General features: G+C 43.2%; 1 protein-coding gene across 1 annotated transcript; it reads left to right on the top strand.

Moving 5' to 3' along the window:
- The first annotated feature begins 1,197 nt into the window (after positions 1 to 1,197).
- Positions 1,198 to 8,958, top strand: LOC119307704 (glutamine--tRNA ligase-like). The gene is made up of 23 exons (XM_037583778.1): positions 1,198 to 1,374; positions 1,456 to 1,618; positions 3,441 to 3,488; positions 3,575 to 3,646; positions 3,772 to 3,871; positions 4,775 to 4,870; positions 4,960 to 5,021; positions 5,109 to 5,210; positions 5,380 to 5,469; positions 5,649 to 5,801; positions 5,888 to 5,943; positions 6,212 to 6,389; positions 6,514 to 6,711; positions 6,795 to 6,893; positions 6,969 to 7,100; positions 7,180 to 7,316; positions 7,421 to 7,520; positions 7,613 to 7,708; positions 7,881 to 7,981; positions 8,090 to 8,195; positions 8,306 to 8,395; positions 8,479 to 8,608; positions 8,692 to 8,958. Coding segments are annotated over exons 1-23 (2,409 nt in total). The 5' UTR covers positions 1,198 to 1,372; the 3' UTR covers positions 8,790 to 8,958.
- The last annotated feature ends 8,179 nt before the right edge of the window (positions 8,959 to 17,137 follow it).

Genomic DNA, 17,137 nt, shown 5'->3' with positions numbered 1-17,137 from the left:
TGTTTCCTCTAATCTATGTTGTCCCAGAAAAATTTTCTTCACTAATTTACTCAAACCTAGGGGGGGCGGGAGGGGGCTGTGGCCCCTGCAGGGTTCCACTAAGCTCCGCCACTGCTTTCAGGGGCTATATATATGTGTAATCCCATCATCAATGAGAACCACTGATTCATTTTCGGAAAAACTAACGCCCACACGTGTGGGCGTTTGCAGATCGTCCACACGCCTCCATCACCACTCATTGTGCCACGTATGAATAGATGACACGAGCAGAATTTTTTTTGGTTTTCGGCTTAAAAATGTTTTATCTCCTAAATAAAAAAGCGAACTAAAAATCCATTTTCACCATTAAATCCGTCTCGACGAGATCTTCAAAACTAGACCCCATGTTGATATGTTTCGACGAATTTTTTTTTGCCCAGAAGTTGCTATGACGTTTACACTATAGTTGCCATAGTGCTTAACCTAAAGTTGCCATGTGTTAATTTTAGTTTGTAGATCATGGCAATTTTAGTTTTTTTATGATAGCAATTCCAGTACTTTGATCATGAAAATATTTTTTTTATTGAACCATGGCAATTTTAAGTGTACGTATCATGGCAATTTTAGTTTATGGTGCATGACAAGTCTAGTTTCTTAATTCTCCGTTTTATAATATGTTAAAATTTACTTTTAAATGTAAAAGAAAATAGTTGAAACATATCATGGCAACTTCAGTGTAAATATCATGGCAATTCATGTGCAATAGACATGGCAACTTTTAACAAAAAAAAAATCACCGAAATATATTGATATGACATCTAGTTTTGAAGATCTCGCCGCGAGGGATTTAATGGTGAAAACGAATTCTCAATCGGATTTTTCATTTAAAAGATAAAACATTTTTAAAACTGAAAATCCAAAAAGATTCTCGCATGCATGTATGCGATGACGTGGCAATCTATTTGCATTAGAGACGTATGGTGCGTCTTCTTTCCTGCCACACGTGTGGCAGTTATCGACATCCTTCACTTTACATCTCTCTGGATTGTTGTCTCTCGTCTATTCTAACAGCCACGAGGGGGAATTTTTCTTCGGCGTTGACCGAGCGGACGCGGAGACGTCTTTGGTGGGATCAGACGTCCCTGGATAGGCCAGTCGAACGGTTGGCGCGGTGACCGGCCGAAGCTCGTAGCCTCGCCCTTTATAGCAAAACCGGATTTGAAACGAATCGTAGCCGATTAGAAACACAAGTCTTCCACGAATATATGATCGGAAGCAGAGGTCCTCGATACAAGAAACTCAATACGCGGAACCAAAGGACGTCGCAAGTTCGGTTGGAAACCCTTGATCCCGCCGCCGCCCAACTGTTGTGCTGTTTCCTTCTTTCCTCATTATGTATGACGACCGTCGTGTGCTGTTTTCTTCTTCCTTCTGTTTTGCGTTCAACTGTTGTCTGATATTTGCTTGCATCTCCAGGACGGAGCGGGAGGCATCGACGGTCACAGGATGCAAGGGGGATAAGACCCCGGCCCTACTGCAGCTGGAACAGCTGCTGGCTCTTGGCCTCGATCAGCGCACTGCGGAGACCGCTCTTGTCAACAGCAAGGTCACTGCCAATCTTTCCGCCGTTATAGCCGAGGTAATGCTTGCCATCAGCTCTTCTCCTCTCGCGCGACCGCGTCGTCCCCGCGGGCGACCGGCCGCGCTCCGGCGCCCCCCCTCCTCTAGAGCCCCCCCTTCCCTCCCTCCCTTCCCGCCGCCGTCGCCGGCACCCGCGGCCAGGCCTGGCCCCTGGGTTGCTGGCGGCGGCGGCCTCCTGCCCTTCCCCTCTCGGTGCTCCCCGGCGCGGGGCGGTGTGCGCCGGGGGGTGCTCTTCGGCGGCGGCGGTCCGACGTGGCGGCGGAGATCCTGGCGCGGCGTGGGTGGACGACTGGGCGACGGCGTCGCCGTTGGCGGCGGGGCGGCGCGGCGGCGCGGCCTGAACCAGCCCGCTCGGCCCAGATCTGGGCCCTTCGGGCCCCATCTGGGTTTGGGCGGGCCGGCGGCGGGACGGGCCGGCGGCGTGGCCTCCAGGAGGCGGGAGAGCGGCGTTGACGGCTGGGAGCGGGCGGCGCAGGTGCCGGCTTGCTGCAACATGGCCGGCGGGGCTTTGCGGGTCCGTTGTGGACCTGGCCGGGCCAGGGGTGGCCCGGTGTGCCCTGCTGCCACGTCCGGTCGGCGACCATGACGTCGCCGGGGGCTCGGGCCTCCCGCACGTCGGCGGGGGAGGTGGTTCCCTCCCGCTTGGCTTCGGTGTGGTTCCTCCCGTCGCTTGGCGCTTCTTTCCGGCCTCCTTGGCCTCGTGGTGGTGTTCGCAGCGGGGCGGCGTGGATGTGTCCAAGACCGTGGTGGCGCGTGCTTGCGGGTGGCTTGATGGTTGGATGGCCCCGGTTCGAGTGGGTAGCGGTGCTTGGGGATGTGGGAGAAATCTTTGCCGGTTCTTCCGGCTCCGACGCGGTGACACCTGAGGGTGCCATCATTCCTTCTTGAAGGGCGTCGGCGCTACCCATCACCCGCTCCCCTCCGTATGCCGGGGGAAACCCTAGGACTCGTCCGGGCAGCAGCATCGTTGGCGTCGCATTCCTTCTTGGAGGTGCTGCTTGGTATGCGGCGGGCCGGTGCCATGGCGTGTGGTGGGACGAAGGTGGAGGGCGCAGCGGTGGCGGATCATTTGTGCTTGCCGAGCTGCCGTTGTTGGCTTTTATTTCTTCTTTTTCCCTTTTGGGCTTGTTGTGCCGTTCGCCCCGGCAGTTACCCTGTGATCGTGTGTCTGGTGCTTTATAATATAAAGCGGGGGGAAACCCTTTTTCGGTGTAATGCTTGCCATGGTCGCGCCCTGTAGTTAGTTCTGAATTCGGAGATCTCTAATTCATGTATGTTTGTCCAGGGCTTCATTTAGGCTTAGTTGCTGAATTGTGGTATGGGGTTTACTGGCTTTCAACTTTGTTGTTAGAATTCTCCCCGTGAGCCTGGTTTCTTGAGATCTGTCCTTACTCCTGATCACTCGATTAGCTCCTTCCAGCTCGACCGTGTCAGCTGTAGAGTAAACTTGATCTAGAGATGCCCAAATACGACGATCTATTGCATCCCGATTTGGTTTGCGTTTAGTCGATCAGTATCGAATTCTTTTTGCCTCACGCAGCTGTAAATTTGTAAGGATGATGTTACACTATATGCAGTCTTTTCCTGTTGTCCTGTTTTTCATCTTGATGCTTATCGATGTGTTTTAGGATGCAGAGTTTTTGATAGCATAACTGATCGTGTTGGTTTTCAGTCATCACTTATAGTATGATGTCTTACTTCTTGTTTCTGCTATTTTGTGATGCAAGTTGCATTTGATTATTGTGAACCAAACCACTGCGGTTTTCATCTCTTCAAAGCATTTCATGTTTCACGATTTAACTGGATTTACCTATAAACAGGCTGGTATAACTTGGTGTGACAAGTCAGTAGGCAATCTTTTGTATGCAGTAAGTGCTTCTATCATTTTTTTTCTCTATATTTTATACATTTGAGATTTTTGATGTCTGACTTATGAGCGTGCTGGGTGAAATAGGTTGCCACCAAATACCCAAGCAATGCACTTGTCCATCGTCCTAATCTCATCAACTATATTGTGTCCATGAAGGTAATATCTTCTACCTTTTTCATTGTCCGATCGAAAAGAGTGCAGATGAAGAACGCACACTCTGTTTCACAGCTCATTTGTCTTACTTTTGTGAATCTGAAGAGTTTCCTTCTGCCACCATTCAGATAAAGAACCCTGCACAGCTAGATGCTGCTCTGTCATTTCTTACTAATGTTGGCCCTGATTCTCTGGATACTGGGAAGTTTGAAGAAGCCTGTGGTGTAGGTATGTTTTTCTGCAACAAAAGTATACATGGTTCAACCAATTTTTACTAATGCATGCCACATTCACGGACTGGACACTAAGAGCATGTACAGTGTAAGTGCTTAGAAAGATGCTCAGCAAGATAAACCTTTTTATTCTTGCCGCGTAGGATAAGCATTGGTGCTTATATTGAAGGATGAGTGCTTGATTAGGCACCAATGTTAAGGAGGTGCTTAAGAGTTTAACTAGTACTAACTACTATTCCCTCCGTCCGGAAATACTTTTATACATCCATTTTTATCCATTTCTCCACAAGTATTTCCGGACGGACGGAGTATAATAAATCATCTAATAAGCACCTAAAAGAGGAGCTTGCAGTGGAGTAGATGTACTCCCTCCGTTTTTTTTAGTCCGCATATAAGCTTTGGTCAAAGTCAAGCTTTATAAAGTTTGACTAACTTTGTATTAAAAAATATAAACATTTATAATATGAAATCAATATTATCAGATGCACCATGAAACGTATTTTCATACTGTATAGTTTTTATATTGTTGATGTTCATATTTTTTTATATAAATTTGGTCAAACTTTGTGTAGTTTGACTTTGACCAAATCTTATATGCGAAGTAAAAAGAAACGGAGGGAGTAATTCACATATTTGCTTAATGATGTGGCAATACTCTCTCTCTCCCTCTCTCTCTGTAAGCACCCATATCACACATAAGCACCTTGCACTGTACATGCCCTAAGAAAGTCTACGATGGTGACTTGATAATGTGGTTGTTTGGACGCTATAATAGTATAGGGTAACTATGCATTTTGATGATCAGATATGAACAAAAATATATACGCTTCTACCAATATGGTGACTCGATAATGTGGTTGTTTAGACTTATTGATTGGAGCGCGATGTGTAACTGTAGGTGTGATTGTTTCGGTTGAAGAGATTCATTCAACTGTCGCGGAGGTTCTACAGGAAAATATGGGAGCTATATTGGTGCAGCGGTATCACATAAATGGTTGCCTTCCAATTTACTTTTGTGCTACACATTTTTCTGATTTATTATTCGGGCGAACTGGTCCTTTATCCTTCTTCTCATTCTTTCAGTTGGTAGCCTATGCGGACAGGTTAGGAAGAGACACCCCTGGGGTGATGCTAAGGCGACAAAGGTGCAAACAATGCTAGAGACAAAGTACTTCACTTGTTTGGGTTGTATTAACTTTATTTTAACCTTCTTCATTACTTTGCTCATACAGGAGGAAATCGAGAAGAGGCTTACAGAGATACTAGGTCCAAAGACGGAAGTTGACAATGTAAAACCAGTAAAAAAGAAGAAAGAAAAACCAGCGAAAGTTGAGGTTGGTACTCTGAAGTAGAGAGCCTTTGGGTTTAAAATAGGACGATTGATTACTACTCCCTCTGTCCCAAAATATAAGAACGTTTTTAACACCACACTAGTGTCAAAAACGTTCTTATATTATGGGACGGAGGGAGTAATTAGCTAGCTGTGTTTTCTTTGAAATCCAGGAGAAAAACGTTGCAGTAGCTATTGCTGCCCCACCATCAGAGGACCTGAATCCATACTCGGTATTTCCTCTGCCGGCAGAAAACAACAAGGTATAGTAAACTGATGAGTTAAGTCGATTAAATTAAATGTCTGTTAGTGTTATGCATATAAATTCTACACGGCACTGTTCCCTGATATCCCCATGTGGTCAGTATTGTTCTGTTGGACTTTTGGTCGTCACTTATAAGAAATGAACTTAAATTGGTTTTGATTTCTTTTCACGAGGTAGGTTCATACAGAAATATTCTTCAGCGATGGAAACATATGGAAGGCGCATAATGCAAAAGAGATTTTAGAGAAACATGTTATGGCAACTGGTGGAAAAGTGATTACCCGTTTCCCTCCAGAACCTAATGGATATCTTCATATCGGTCATGCCAAGGTATTTATAATCTTCATGAAAAGCATTTCCATGTACCACTTCCATGAGAAACGGAATATTATGCTTAAATTCTTCATCTGATACAGGCTATGTTTATTGATTTTGGACTGGCTAAAGAGCGGAATGGCAATTGTTATCTGAGGTAATAACATTTGTTTTCCATTTGGAGCAATTTTCTCCTGGCCATGTTTACTGGTTATGTACCGACTACATATCTTAGTCATGTCTTCCCTTACTGCTGGAGATTATGTTTCTTCTCTGCATCTATTTAATTTCCATCTTTCAGTCTGGAGTTCTGATTAGCTTTGCTTGGTCTAAAAATGCATACATAGAATTCTTGCTGCTTAAGTTCTTCCCCATTGCCATTCTCTTTCACGACAAAAATGAACTGCTGTCTATCTGAACAACAGGTTTGATGACACAAACCCAGAAGCTGAAAAGAAGGAATATATAGACCACATCAAGGAGATAGTCCAGTGGATGGGTTGGGAGCCCTACAAAATCACATATACAAGTGATTATTTTCAAGCTTTATATGAGCATGCAGTTGAGTTAATACGGAAAGGGTTAGCCTATGTGGATCACCAGGTTCTTTTTCTCTTCTCCTTTGTTTATCACATTATTACAAAAATTCTGAAAGGAGGAAATGAACATGTATATTGAGTCCATGAGAAATAAAATGTGCAAATGCTGACTGGTCTATGATTGCCAGACTGCAGAACAAATCAAGGAATGCAGGAGAAACAAGGTGGATAGTCCATGGAGGGATAGACCTATTGAAGAGTCGCTTCAATTATTCGAAGACATGCGACGTGGGTTGTTTGCCGAGGGCGCAGCAACTCTCCGAATGAAGCAGGACACGCAGAATGATAACAAAAACATGTCTGACTTGATTGCTTACCGAATAAAAGTAAGTTACAAATTTGATTGATAAATTATTTGGAATGTCCATATATCGTAAATACATAACTCAATATTTTGATGTCCATATAGTTCACCCCTCATCCACATGCTGGTGACAAATGGTGTATCTATCCAAGCTATGATTATGCCCATTGCATGGTGGATTCTTTTGAAAACATTACTCACTCGGTAATTTTCCCTTCCCAAAATAGCTTTGGCTTGTTTGAACGATAACAGGACTAACTGAGTGTGGTTATTTATTAGCTCTGCACGCTTGAGTTTGACACACGTCGCCTGTCATACTACTGGCTACTTGTTGCCTCAGGCTTGTACCAGCCATATGTTTGGGAGTATTCAAGGCTGAACATATCATATACCGTTATGTCTAAAAGAAAGGTATGCTAATAATTGAGGAATAAATGTTACCCGCTTTGGCCTATATTTATTGATATCCATTGTCCTTGTTCTGTTGCAGTTGAATCGGCTTGTGACAGATAAGTGGGTAGATGGTTGGGATGATCCGCGTTTGTTAACACTGGCAGGACTGCGGCGACGGGGAGTGACAGCAACTGCAATCAATTCATTTATCCGTGGAATTGGGATAACAAGAAGGTAAGTGAACAAATGACTTGGCATGAACTGTGCTTTGAGCCAGGCGCACAATCGCAAAACCTCTGTTTCTGCTAATGATTGCCCTTGATATTCTTTATGTGCAGTGACAGTAGCTTGATTCGTGTCGACCGTCTTGAATATCATATCAGAGAAGAACTTAATAAAACAGCTTCTCGGGCCATGGTTGTTATGCATCCTCTAAGGGTATGGCATCTGGTTCCTGCTGCAAATCACTCCATGTCTTCAGCCTTTAGAAGTTCCTAACACATTCACGGTGCCTCGTTTTGCTAAATTAGGTTGTAATAACTAACTTAGAAGATGGAAAAGTCATAGAGCTTGATGGAAAGAAGTGGCCTGATGCTCCTGCTGATGAAGCTTCGTCCTACTACAAGGTGCCTCTCTTGTTCATCGAGTGTATGATGGCAAGAATAAGTTTTGTTGCTATGGCACAACCTGTTCAAAATTCTGTTTGTGAAATATTTTATGTTCGAAATATATCTTTGATGTTTTATAAGTTTTACCTTGTGTTCGTGCTTCGTAATATTATGCACCACCTTTTTACAGGTTCCTTTCTCAAGAACTGTCTACATTGAACAAACTGATTTTCGCCCTAAGGACTCGAAAGATTACTATGGGCTAGCTCCTGGTAAATCTGTCCTGCTAAGGTAGAACTATTGTTCTTTTGTGGAGAAAGTTGATCTGGATTTACTCGACTATTCGACTCCACATTGGCATATTTACAGTTTGGTGCTTGTCAATTTTAATTGATATAGGTATGCATTCCCTATAAAATGCACAGAGGTTATTTATGGTGATACTCCAGATGATATTGTTGAAATTCGAGCTGAGTATGACCCCTCAAAGACTTCTAAACCTAAGGTAGCTGGCCACTTAAATCTTTTCGTTCAAATCTTAAAAATCTAGTTAGGGAGTTGGGAAACCGTAAAAATATTCCAGAAGTTGACTGACTTGGTTTGCAATTTGTTCAGGGTGTTCTGCACTGGGTTTCCGAGCCAGCACCTGGAGTTGAGCCCTTGAAGGTCGAAATAAGATTGTTTGAGAAATTATTCTTATCAGAGGTATAGTTTCGCTCGCTGTTGTCGTTGTCATTACAGATGTGTGTTGGACTGGAAAGCCACTTATGTGTTTCTTGCTCTCTTAGAATCCTGCCGAATTGAAAGATTGGCTGGGTGACCTTAACCCGCACTCAAAAGAGGTTGTAAAGGGCGCATATGCTGTACCGTCGCTTGCAACCGCCGTTGTGGGTAATAAGTTTCAGTTTGAGCGGCTCGGTAAACTCTGTCAACCGGTCTCTGTATAATGTTTGGCTGTATCTGTTGTGATGCAACTGACTTGGCTTGAATGTGAATTCCAGGCTACTATGCTGTGGACACCGACTCGAAGCCCGGGAAGCTCGTGTTTAACAGGACTGTTACTCTGCGTGACTCTTATGGGAAAACTGGACCCAAGTGATTGCTAGATTATTTAAGTTGATTTTGCTTGGTTAGCTAATGGGAGAAAACCGACAGAGCCTTCCTGGGCTTGTGATGACTATTAGTGTATGTTTTTGTTTCAGTCAATCAAAATTTGAATGGTCAGATATGTATGCTCAGATTACTTGTCCTCCACCTGGAGCTTTTCATGCCTTTATGCCCGCAACCCAAATACTACCTCCATTCCTAAAGGTAGTTTAAATTAAACTACCCATGGAGGTAGTAACCAAGTTCAGAAAATATCAGCTTATCTTTTCTGTTCCATGTTTCCTTCAGCACCACATCATGGCATTACACCAAACTTATCAAAAGTAAAACTCTTAAGTTCCGTTTCAGAAAAGAAAGTAAACTCTTATGTTTGACACAAAAAAGTAATAAAGTAACCACAATGCTAAATAAATACTCCCTCCGTTCCTAAATATAAGTCTTTTTAGAGATTCCAATATAGACTACATACGAAGCAAAATAGTGGATCTACACTCTAAACTACATAATACATCCGTATGTAAATCTCTTCAGAAACGGAGGGAATAAAATATTAAAATGCATTCTATACTATTTACTCCCTCTGTCCCTAAATACAAGTCTTTTTAGAGACCCCACTATAGAGACTACATTTGGATGTATATAGTTCACTCATTCTGCTCCGTATGTAGTCTATAGTGAAATCTCTTAAAGACGTATTTAGGAATGGGAGTAATATTTATAGATTTAATGATTAATGATCAATTTTCAGATCAGAAAATAATACACATTGCATTCTTAAACCACCGGTTACTAAAGGAGTTACGACAAACATGCTAGACATGAATGTAGGACATTAGCGGCATTTTTTTTAAGTGACATTTTAAAATCACTTTAGCCGAAAATGTTGTTACCGTCTGTCATCAGTACTTGCAGAGCAGTAGCTGCCGCCGTCATGGCATGATCTGGGATGCTAAGAGGGGCTTGAGGTAGCTTGGAATACATCACGCTATCTGGCTCGCTGGCGACCAGGTCCATAGGAGCTGAAAACAGACGTATATTGAACTGCATTGATCTGACTGGGGCCAGTTCCCTGTAAGTCAGCACCATCCTGAATGAGCTAAACATCAGGATCACCCATCAGGCTACTAGGATCAGCATTATACGAGTTCCATCGGACTGTCTATCTCTTCTCCAATTTCAGTTATAACTACAGAGTGACGAAGGCCGATCATTGCAGAGTTCAGACTTCAGAGTCACGGCTGAAGTGTGAAATCCTATTTGGGCGAAGCCAAAACCATGACTCCAAGGTCCATATCTAGCAGCAAGATGGCCAAGCACATATGGCACTTGATTGACAACATTCAGCGGGGGGAGAGGGCAAGCTTAAGTAAAAGTGTTTCCTTGGACAGAAAAAGTTGCATGTATACCAGTGTTCATAAAACAAACAGTTACAGTCGTCACTTGATTGAGAATCTCATGAGCTGCATGGTAGGAAGCCTGTTGAGGAGCTAGCGAGGCAAACAAGGAATCATCTGAAGACCTTCAGGGGCACACTAGAGCTAGCAGAAGAGTGTTCGGAAATAGACTGTCATGAGAACGATTGGTTGCTGGCAGGTCATTGCGGGCTGCCACACTGCCCGCTAAAAATCAAGCGGCCGGCGGGCAGCCGCTAAAAAAGCTGGCTCCCGCTTTGGTGTTTGCGGGCAGCCGCATCCCGCCCCGCCAGCAACCTGAGATCAGACTTCATCGTAGGTACTGGTGGTGTCAACTTCATCAGAGCAGGGCTTCATAGCAGTAACATTCCCCTTCCCTTGAGGAACAGCTGTCCTCAAGCTGGAACCCGCGGAAAACGTTGCCGCAGTTCATCAAGTTCCTCCCAGGCTGCCAGTGTTTCTGGTTGACCGGACCACTGGATCAAACCTTGCTGTATAGCCACCAAGCCCCATTGATGAAAGCAACGCTGCGGAACACAAACAGGAATGGCAAATTGAGCATCATCAGGAGGTAACTCTGGCTGTACCTGACAGTGAGGTCCCAATGCCTGCTTAAGCTGGGACACATGCAGCACCGGGTGGATGTGGCTGCCTGCAGGTAACTGAAGCCGATAAGCCGATGGACCGATGCGTTCGATCACTTCGAACTTCAAAGGAGCCATAGTACTTGAATAACAGCTTATGATGCACAAGTGGAGCCACTGACAATTGTATATAGGGCTGGACTTCCATAGACACTGAATCCCCAATGTTAAACACACAATCAGAGTGTTTCTTATCCGCCTGATTTTTCATACGAGTACGCACTCGTTCCAAATGCTGTTGCAAAATACGAAGCATCAATGCGCAATCTTTGAGCCAAGTGTCTAGATCAGGCACAACACAAGTATCAGTGGCAGAGATACCAAATTGCCCAGGAGAATGTCCATACAACACTTCAAAAAAGTGACTTGCCATCCAGGGACGAATGCATGCACGTATTGTATCAGTATTCCGCAAGAGAGAGCCACCGCGCCCATTTCACTGGACATGCGTGAGTAAAGCACCGCAAGTAAGCCTCAAGACATTGGTTTACTCACTCAGACTGTCCATTAGTCTGAGGATGGTGCAATGAACTCATGTGAAGCCTCATAGCAGTAAGAGCAGCAATTTCTCGCCAGAAACAACTGGTGAAGATACGGTCACGATCTGTGACAATAGACTCGGGTATACCGTGTAGCTTGTGAATATTGCCCATGAAAGCAGTGGTGACAGTAGCAACTGTGAAGGGATGCGTCGATCCGATAAAATGAGCATACTTCGACAGTTTATCAACCACCACTAAAAAGCAATTGATTCGGCCAGATTTTGGAACACCCTCCACGAAATCCATGGTAAGCATTTTCCAATATAGGAACCGGTAGAGCTGCCAACAGCCCTGGGTATTCTGTTCTGTCAGGCTTGGCACGCTGACAGATAATGCACTCACTCACATATTGATGCACTTGAGCTCTCATCCCTTTTCCAATATAGGAGCTGTTTGAGGCGCCTCAAGGTTACCGGAATGCCAGAATGGCCTCCTACAGTACTAGAGTGAAAAGCCTCAATAATCTTGTAGGGGATGCACGGGGCAGCCATAAGCGAGATTTGTAACGAATCATATCATCATGTTCAGTGTGCACTGCCAGCCTAGTCAACGATTCTTTAGCTTGTTGGTCAGATTGGTACAAATCCATAACCTCTTGAATCCACCAACACTGGATGGTGAGAAGTAATAGCCAGGTAATGACAATTCATCATGTGGTCTACAAGATAGAGCATCGGCCACTCTGTTGTTCTCACTTCTCACTCCCTTTTTTGTACTTGATCGTAAACTGAAGCCCCAGTAGTTTGGAAAACATCATGTGCTGCCAGGTTGTATGCAAACGTTGGTCTTCTAAATGTGCCAAGCTGCAATGATCTGTAAGAATAAAAAATTCAGCATGTTGGAGATACGTACACCACTGTTTGACAGCTAATAAAATAGCCTTTTCGTATGTTGACAAACCCCTTGTTCTTGAACACAAACTTTTGCAGACAAAAGCAATCGGATGTCCATGGGAATAAAACTGCACCAACTCCTGAATCACAAGCGTCCGTTTCAATAGTGAACTGCAGGCTGAAATTGGGCAAAGCCAATACAGGAGAAGTCAGTGCAGATTTTAATAAGTCAAATGCAGCCTGAGCATCAGGAGACCATACAAATGGAACATTCTTCCGAAGCAACTGAATGAGGGGCTGGCTGATAATGCCATAATGGCAAACAAACTTGCGATAATATCCAGACAACTCAAGGAATCCTCGCAGTTCTTTCAAGTTTTGCGGGGCTGACCAGGATAGCACATCTTGCACTTTAGAAGGATCAGTGGATACCCTTTGTTCATTCACTACAAGACCCAGATAAGCAATGCTGCATTGGGAAAAAACACATTTGGATGCTTTGACCTTCCACTGATTCTGCTGGAGTAATTGCAAAACTTGTTTCAGATGCTCCACATGCTCGGCTAATGTCTCGCTATATACAAGTATGTCATCAAAGAAAACCACCGTGCATTAACGTAACACAGCCAACCGTGTTTCATTCATGACAACTTGGAACACTGCGGGAGCTCCTGTGAGACCGAATGCCATAACATTGAATTGATAATGACCACTGTGAGTATGGAACACCGTCTTGTACTCCTCCCCTGGAGCCAATCGTATCTGATGATAACCAGCACGAAGATCCAATTTGGAGAACCAAGGGTCCAGTCAATTCATCGAGCAGTTCATCTATCACCGGCAGAGGAAACTTGGATTTTAAGGTCAGAAGGTTCAAGTGTCTGTAATCAACGCACAGCCTCCAGGCGTGGTCCTTCTTCTTAACCATAATAATGGGTGATGCAAACGCACTAGAGCTTGGTTCAATGACACCAGATTTAATCATTTCCTTGATTTGATTTCCAATTTCACTCTTTAGTTCTGGCAAGTATTTGTAAGGACGAATGTTGACCGGCCTTGCACCCTCCATTAAAGGAACTAGATGACCCGGTGCGCCAAATGGCGCAAAGACCCATTTGAAACCATGTTCGCGTTGAAAATATTTGCCTTTTTAGTAACTTTATGTTTGATCAAGGATGGAGACCATGTCAAACCCGGAGTGTTTTGGACGTGTATTTGGACAATGGGCCATTTGGCTCTATGTTACCCAAGTAAGGTGCAACGTACAAATTCAAGCATCAAGGGTAATGATTCTAAACCTTTTATAACTGGAATCTTTGCATTTGTTAGTAACTTTGAGTTTTAGCAAGCACTGAGGGTAATCATTCTAAACCTTTTATATGGAAAATTAAGGAATATCTATGTTCAAACTATATACTTTAGCATGTGAAACTAATAAAAACCAAGAATCTGCATGATATGCTATATAGGCATGGTTTAAAGGTCTTTTTGGCTTTTTCTATGTTGGATGCTCTATGATGAGTAAAAGAACCTAACTATTTATCTCAGATCAAATGCTATAGATTTCACACGGAGCTCATGCGGCCCACTGACGTTTGCTGGGCTAGGCCTAACCAGTTAAAAGGGGTTGTCAAGGAGAATATGATATATACAAAGTCGTTTTTGTGGATATTGGGGTGAGTGTATCACCACATCATTTGCTGATTCAGGAGAGGCCACAACGGGGTGTCTGTCAACTGATACCGAGCCTGTTGAGCGACTATAAGTGAACTTCATGAAAGAAAACTTAAGTTCAAAAAAATCGTAAAGAAAACTTTGCTTGACTGAAAAGGAAATTTTACGCTAGAGAATGTACTGAAACAACATGTGAAGAACACATCAGATAAAGTTTGGCAAGGCTACTCGAGTAGATATTTGACAAACGCTCTAGCAAGGTTGATTCTCTGCTTCTATATAATTATTATAATATTCTTCCTGGGTGTTACATACATAGAATTTGCTTCATACAACTTGAAGAGATTACACGAACGCTTTGGCAAGGGTACTTGACCAGCCAAAGGCTCTAGTTTTTAAACCATGCCTACATAACAGCACTTTGTCTTTGTTTGGTTAAGCTGTTCAGCGGTGTCTTCGGTAGCGGTCAGAGAAGCTACATCTGCAGTGTCACCGTCAACCTAACACAACAAAAAGAAATTCAGGTCCATCAAAGAAAGATGAGTGTATACAGGAAACAAAAGGCAGAAAAGGAGCAGCCCAAGGCTAAGCTGATTGGCGTCTTGATTTTGATTTCTCTTGACAGGATTGGTGAATAAAACACGTGTGGCACCATGGGTATTGCAAGATGATTTACTATTGAAGAGAGAAAAAGCATGAATCAAAGATTTAGTACAAAAAAGCAAGACGAATTGAAATAAAAAAGGCAAGTCCAGACATAGTACCCTGCACCTGCAGCTGAAGGGGTAACCTTGTTCATTTTTTGAGTCGGTGTCCATGACTACATGCACAAATGCAGATGGTCAGAAAAGAAATAAGTTGGAGATCAGCAAGTTGTGTGGATCAGCACAAATGTAGGAAACACAGCTTATTTATATACCTCAGTTGGTGGTGGATCATCACAGACGCAGAGCATCATATAAGAGTATAATGAAACAAAGCTAATGCATCAAAGTGAGAAAGGAAGGGAGCAAACCTTGGTGAATAGACCAAGGAAGAAGCATACGTGGTCAGAACTGAAAAAATCATATAGCCTACTCCAACATGGCTGAATAGATGGCTCCCAAGCAAAAAACTTACAAATCTACAACAACACAGCCGGATATCAAGATTCTTAGAATGAATGCGTGAACTAAAAAACCCAAAAAGAATCATATCGCATTCCAAAAGTACTATATAAACATACCAAAACAGTCAGGACAAACGTCTAAACCATAAGACCAAACAAACAATCTGACCCATGAACAAATAAAGAACACCACTAACATGGCCCAACATACAAATAGCCATCAAGCCTGCCCAAAATATAACTCATTTTAACCTCCTCAAAAGATTGCCTAATTGAATGGGAAAATAAAATAGCTATATCTTTCAGATAGCAAAGTTAAGTAGACCCGACTCAGCTAGCCACGTACAGAGAGAACTTTGAAACCAAGATTTCTTCCTTGTCAGCTCGTGCACTACTGTAACCTGTGAGTAGGAACAGGATGACACCAGGTTGCAATCAAGGACCACTGAATTATAAGAATAAAATATAAGTAAAAGAAACTACATACTGAGAAAACCCCAACATTTCGGCAATCCATTCCAAGACACGATAAATCCACAAGTCCAATTAGCATTATACCTCACATCCGGAACAACAGTGGTCACAACACTTCCATATGCTGGCACAGAGCATCCAATTCTCAGTCCGCACCCTGCATCCACCCGAGCAGAACCAGGTCAAACAAACGGAGAAGGGGGAAAAGAGAAAACTTCAAACAGGATGCAAGGGGCTCATACCGAGAGGAAGAGTTGAGTATGGACGGGTTGAGTGTGAGCGCGTGCACCAGCTGCGGTCGTTGTCGCCCACCCAAATGGGTCGCCTATGACGCTAGGCTGTCGTCGAGTTGCGAAAGAGGGTGTCGAGCGCGGCCGTCGCTCTGTCGCCTCAGGATGCCGGTGAGGCCGGCATCGGGTTCAAATAAGTCATGCAAACATCAAATGAGCCCAGTAGCCCAAACCAACTTCTATGTGACAACTAAGTTAAGATAACATTTATAACATTTGGAAAAGGGGCACATAGCTGAGCAGCACACAACGGATTCTTGTTCATTCAAATAAAAGGGCTTTTGTTGACTTACTCTGTTATAATAGATATATGAAGTACTGATTGTTTCATAAAGAGAAGTTATTTTGCCATCAAAAAAAAAAAGATGAAGCACAAACCTTTCTCGTCGAGTCCGAGTCGTGAACTCCTTCCATAGATCCTACAAACAAAGATGAACAGAAAGTTCCGTCGGCCATGAAACAGGCAGAGATCAGATTAAACGCAAGTAATCCAAACCACACCAAGAGCTGAGGTGGCGGCGAGCACTCACCTGCCCTGGTTCAGAACCTTGAAAAAGGCAAACCCAGCAGGCCTCTTGAACAGCACCAACATCCCCATCCAAGCCGCAGCTCAACTCACCTGGATCGCAAGCACAACCACACAATGAAATCAAAACAATCCAATTTGTTTGGTCTAGCCTATGGCTCTATTATAAAAAAAATACTAACATGATCTTGAAAAACAATTTTGCTCCTATCCAGTAATTTCTACTGGGAATAGCTCACCGGTGAGTATAAACCTTTCAGAACTGGAGTTCCCCTGGTTGGAAAATTAGTATAAACCTGTGATACTAATATTCAGGAGAAACGTAGAATGGTAAATACTAATTTATTTTATGCGATTAGTACTAATTGATATTTGATATTCAGTAGAAATGTAGAATTGTAAGCCCTAACTGATACTGTATTTGATATTCAGTAGAAATGTTAAAGGATAATCTTCTAACACTGTATAGCTAGAGTATTATAATTTCTAATTCATGGTAACAGAATTTAGCATTTGCAATTCATTAAAAGAAAAAAATTCAACCTCTAGAAATGATAATCCTCCTTTCTCCTGCCAAAATCATGTCACTACCAGGGTTCTGTGAATCAAATAAATTGTAATATAAACGAAAGCACGCACTATGTTGTTTACACGCTAACCTACCCAATAAATAGTTGTACAATACCAATTGTACAATGTTTTACATTATCTAAATGCTATAAAATGAGACAAGTTTGGTTATGTTTGTTTGTTTGGTTAGATTTCCTTACAAATCATTCCATTATTGCTTTTAGGATCTTCACTAAGTTTGTTATTTCGGGTCTGCTAGAAAAACAC

The sequence above is a fragment of the Triticum dicoccoides genome, chromosome 5B (assembly GCF_002162155.2).
Source record: "Triticum dicoccoides isolate Atlit2015 ecotype Zavitan chromosome 5B, WEW_v2.0, whole genome shotgun sequence".
Taxonomy (NCBI): domain Eukaryota; kingdom Viridiplantae; phylum Streptophyta; class Magnoliopsida; order Poales; family Poaceae; genus Triticum; species Triticum dicoccoides.
This window is presented reverse-complemented; position numbering and strand designations above follow the sequence as displayed.

Bases quoted from the DNA above. Each gene is read 5' to 3' on its own strand.
- LOC119307704 (XM_037583778.1), top strand. The intron at 1,619-3,440 runs GTAATGCTTGCC...ACCTATAAACAG, and splicing joins TTTCCGCCGTTATAGCCGAG to GCTGGTATAACTTGGTGTGA. The intron at 3,489-3,574 runs GTAAGTGCTTCT...TGGGTGAAATAG, and splicing joins TAGGCAATCTTTTGTATGCA to GTTGCCACCAAATACCCAAG.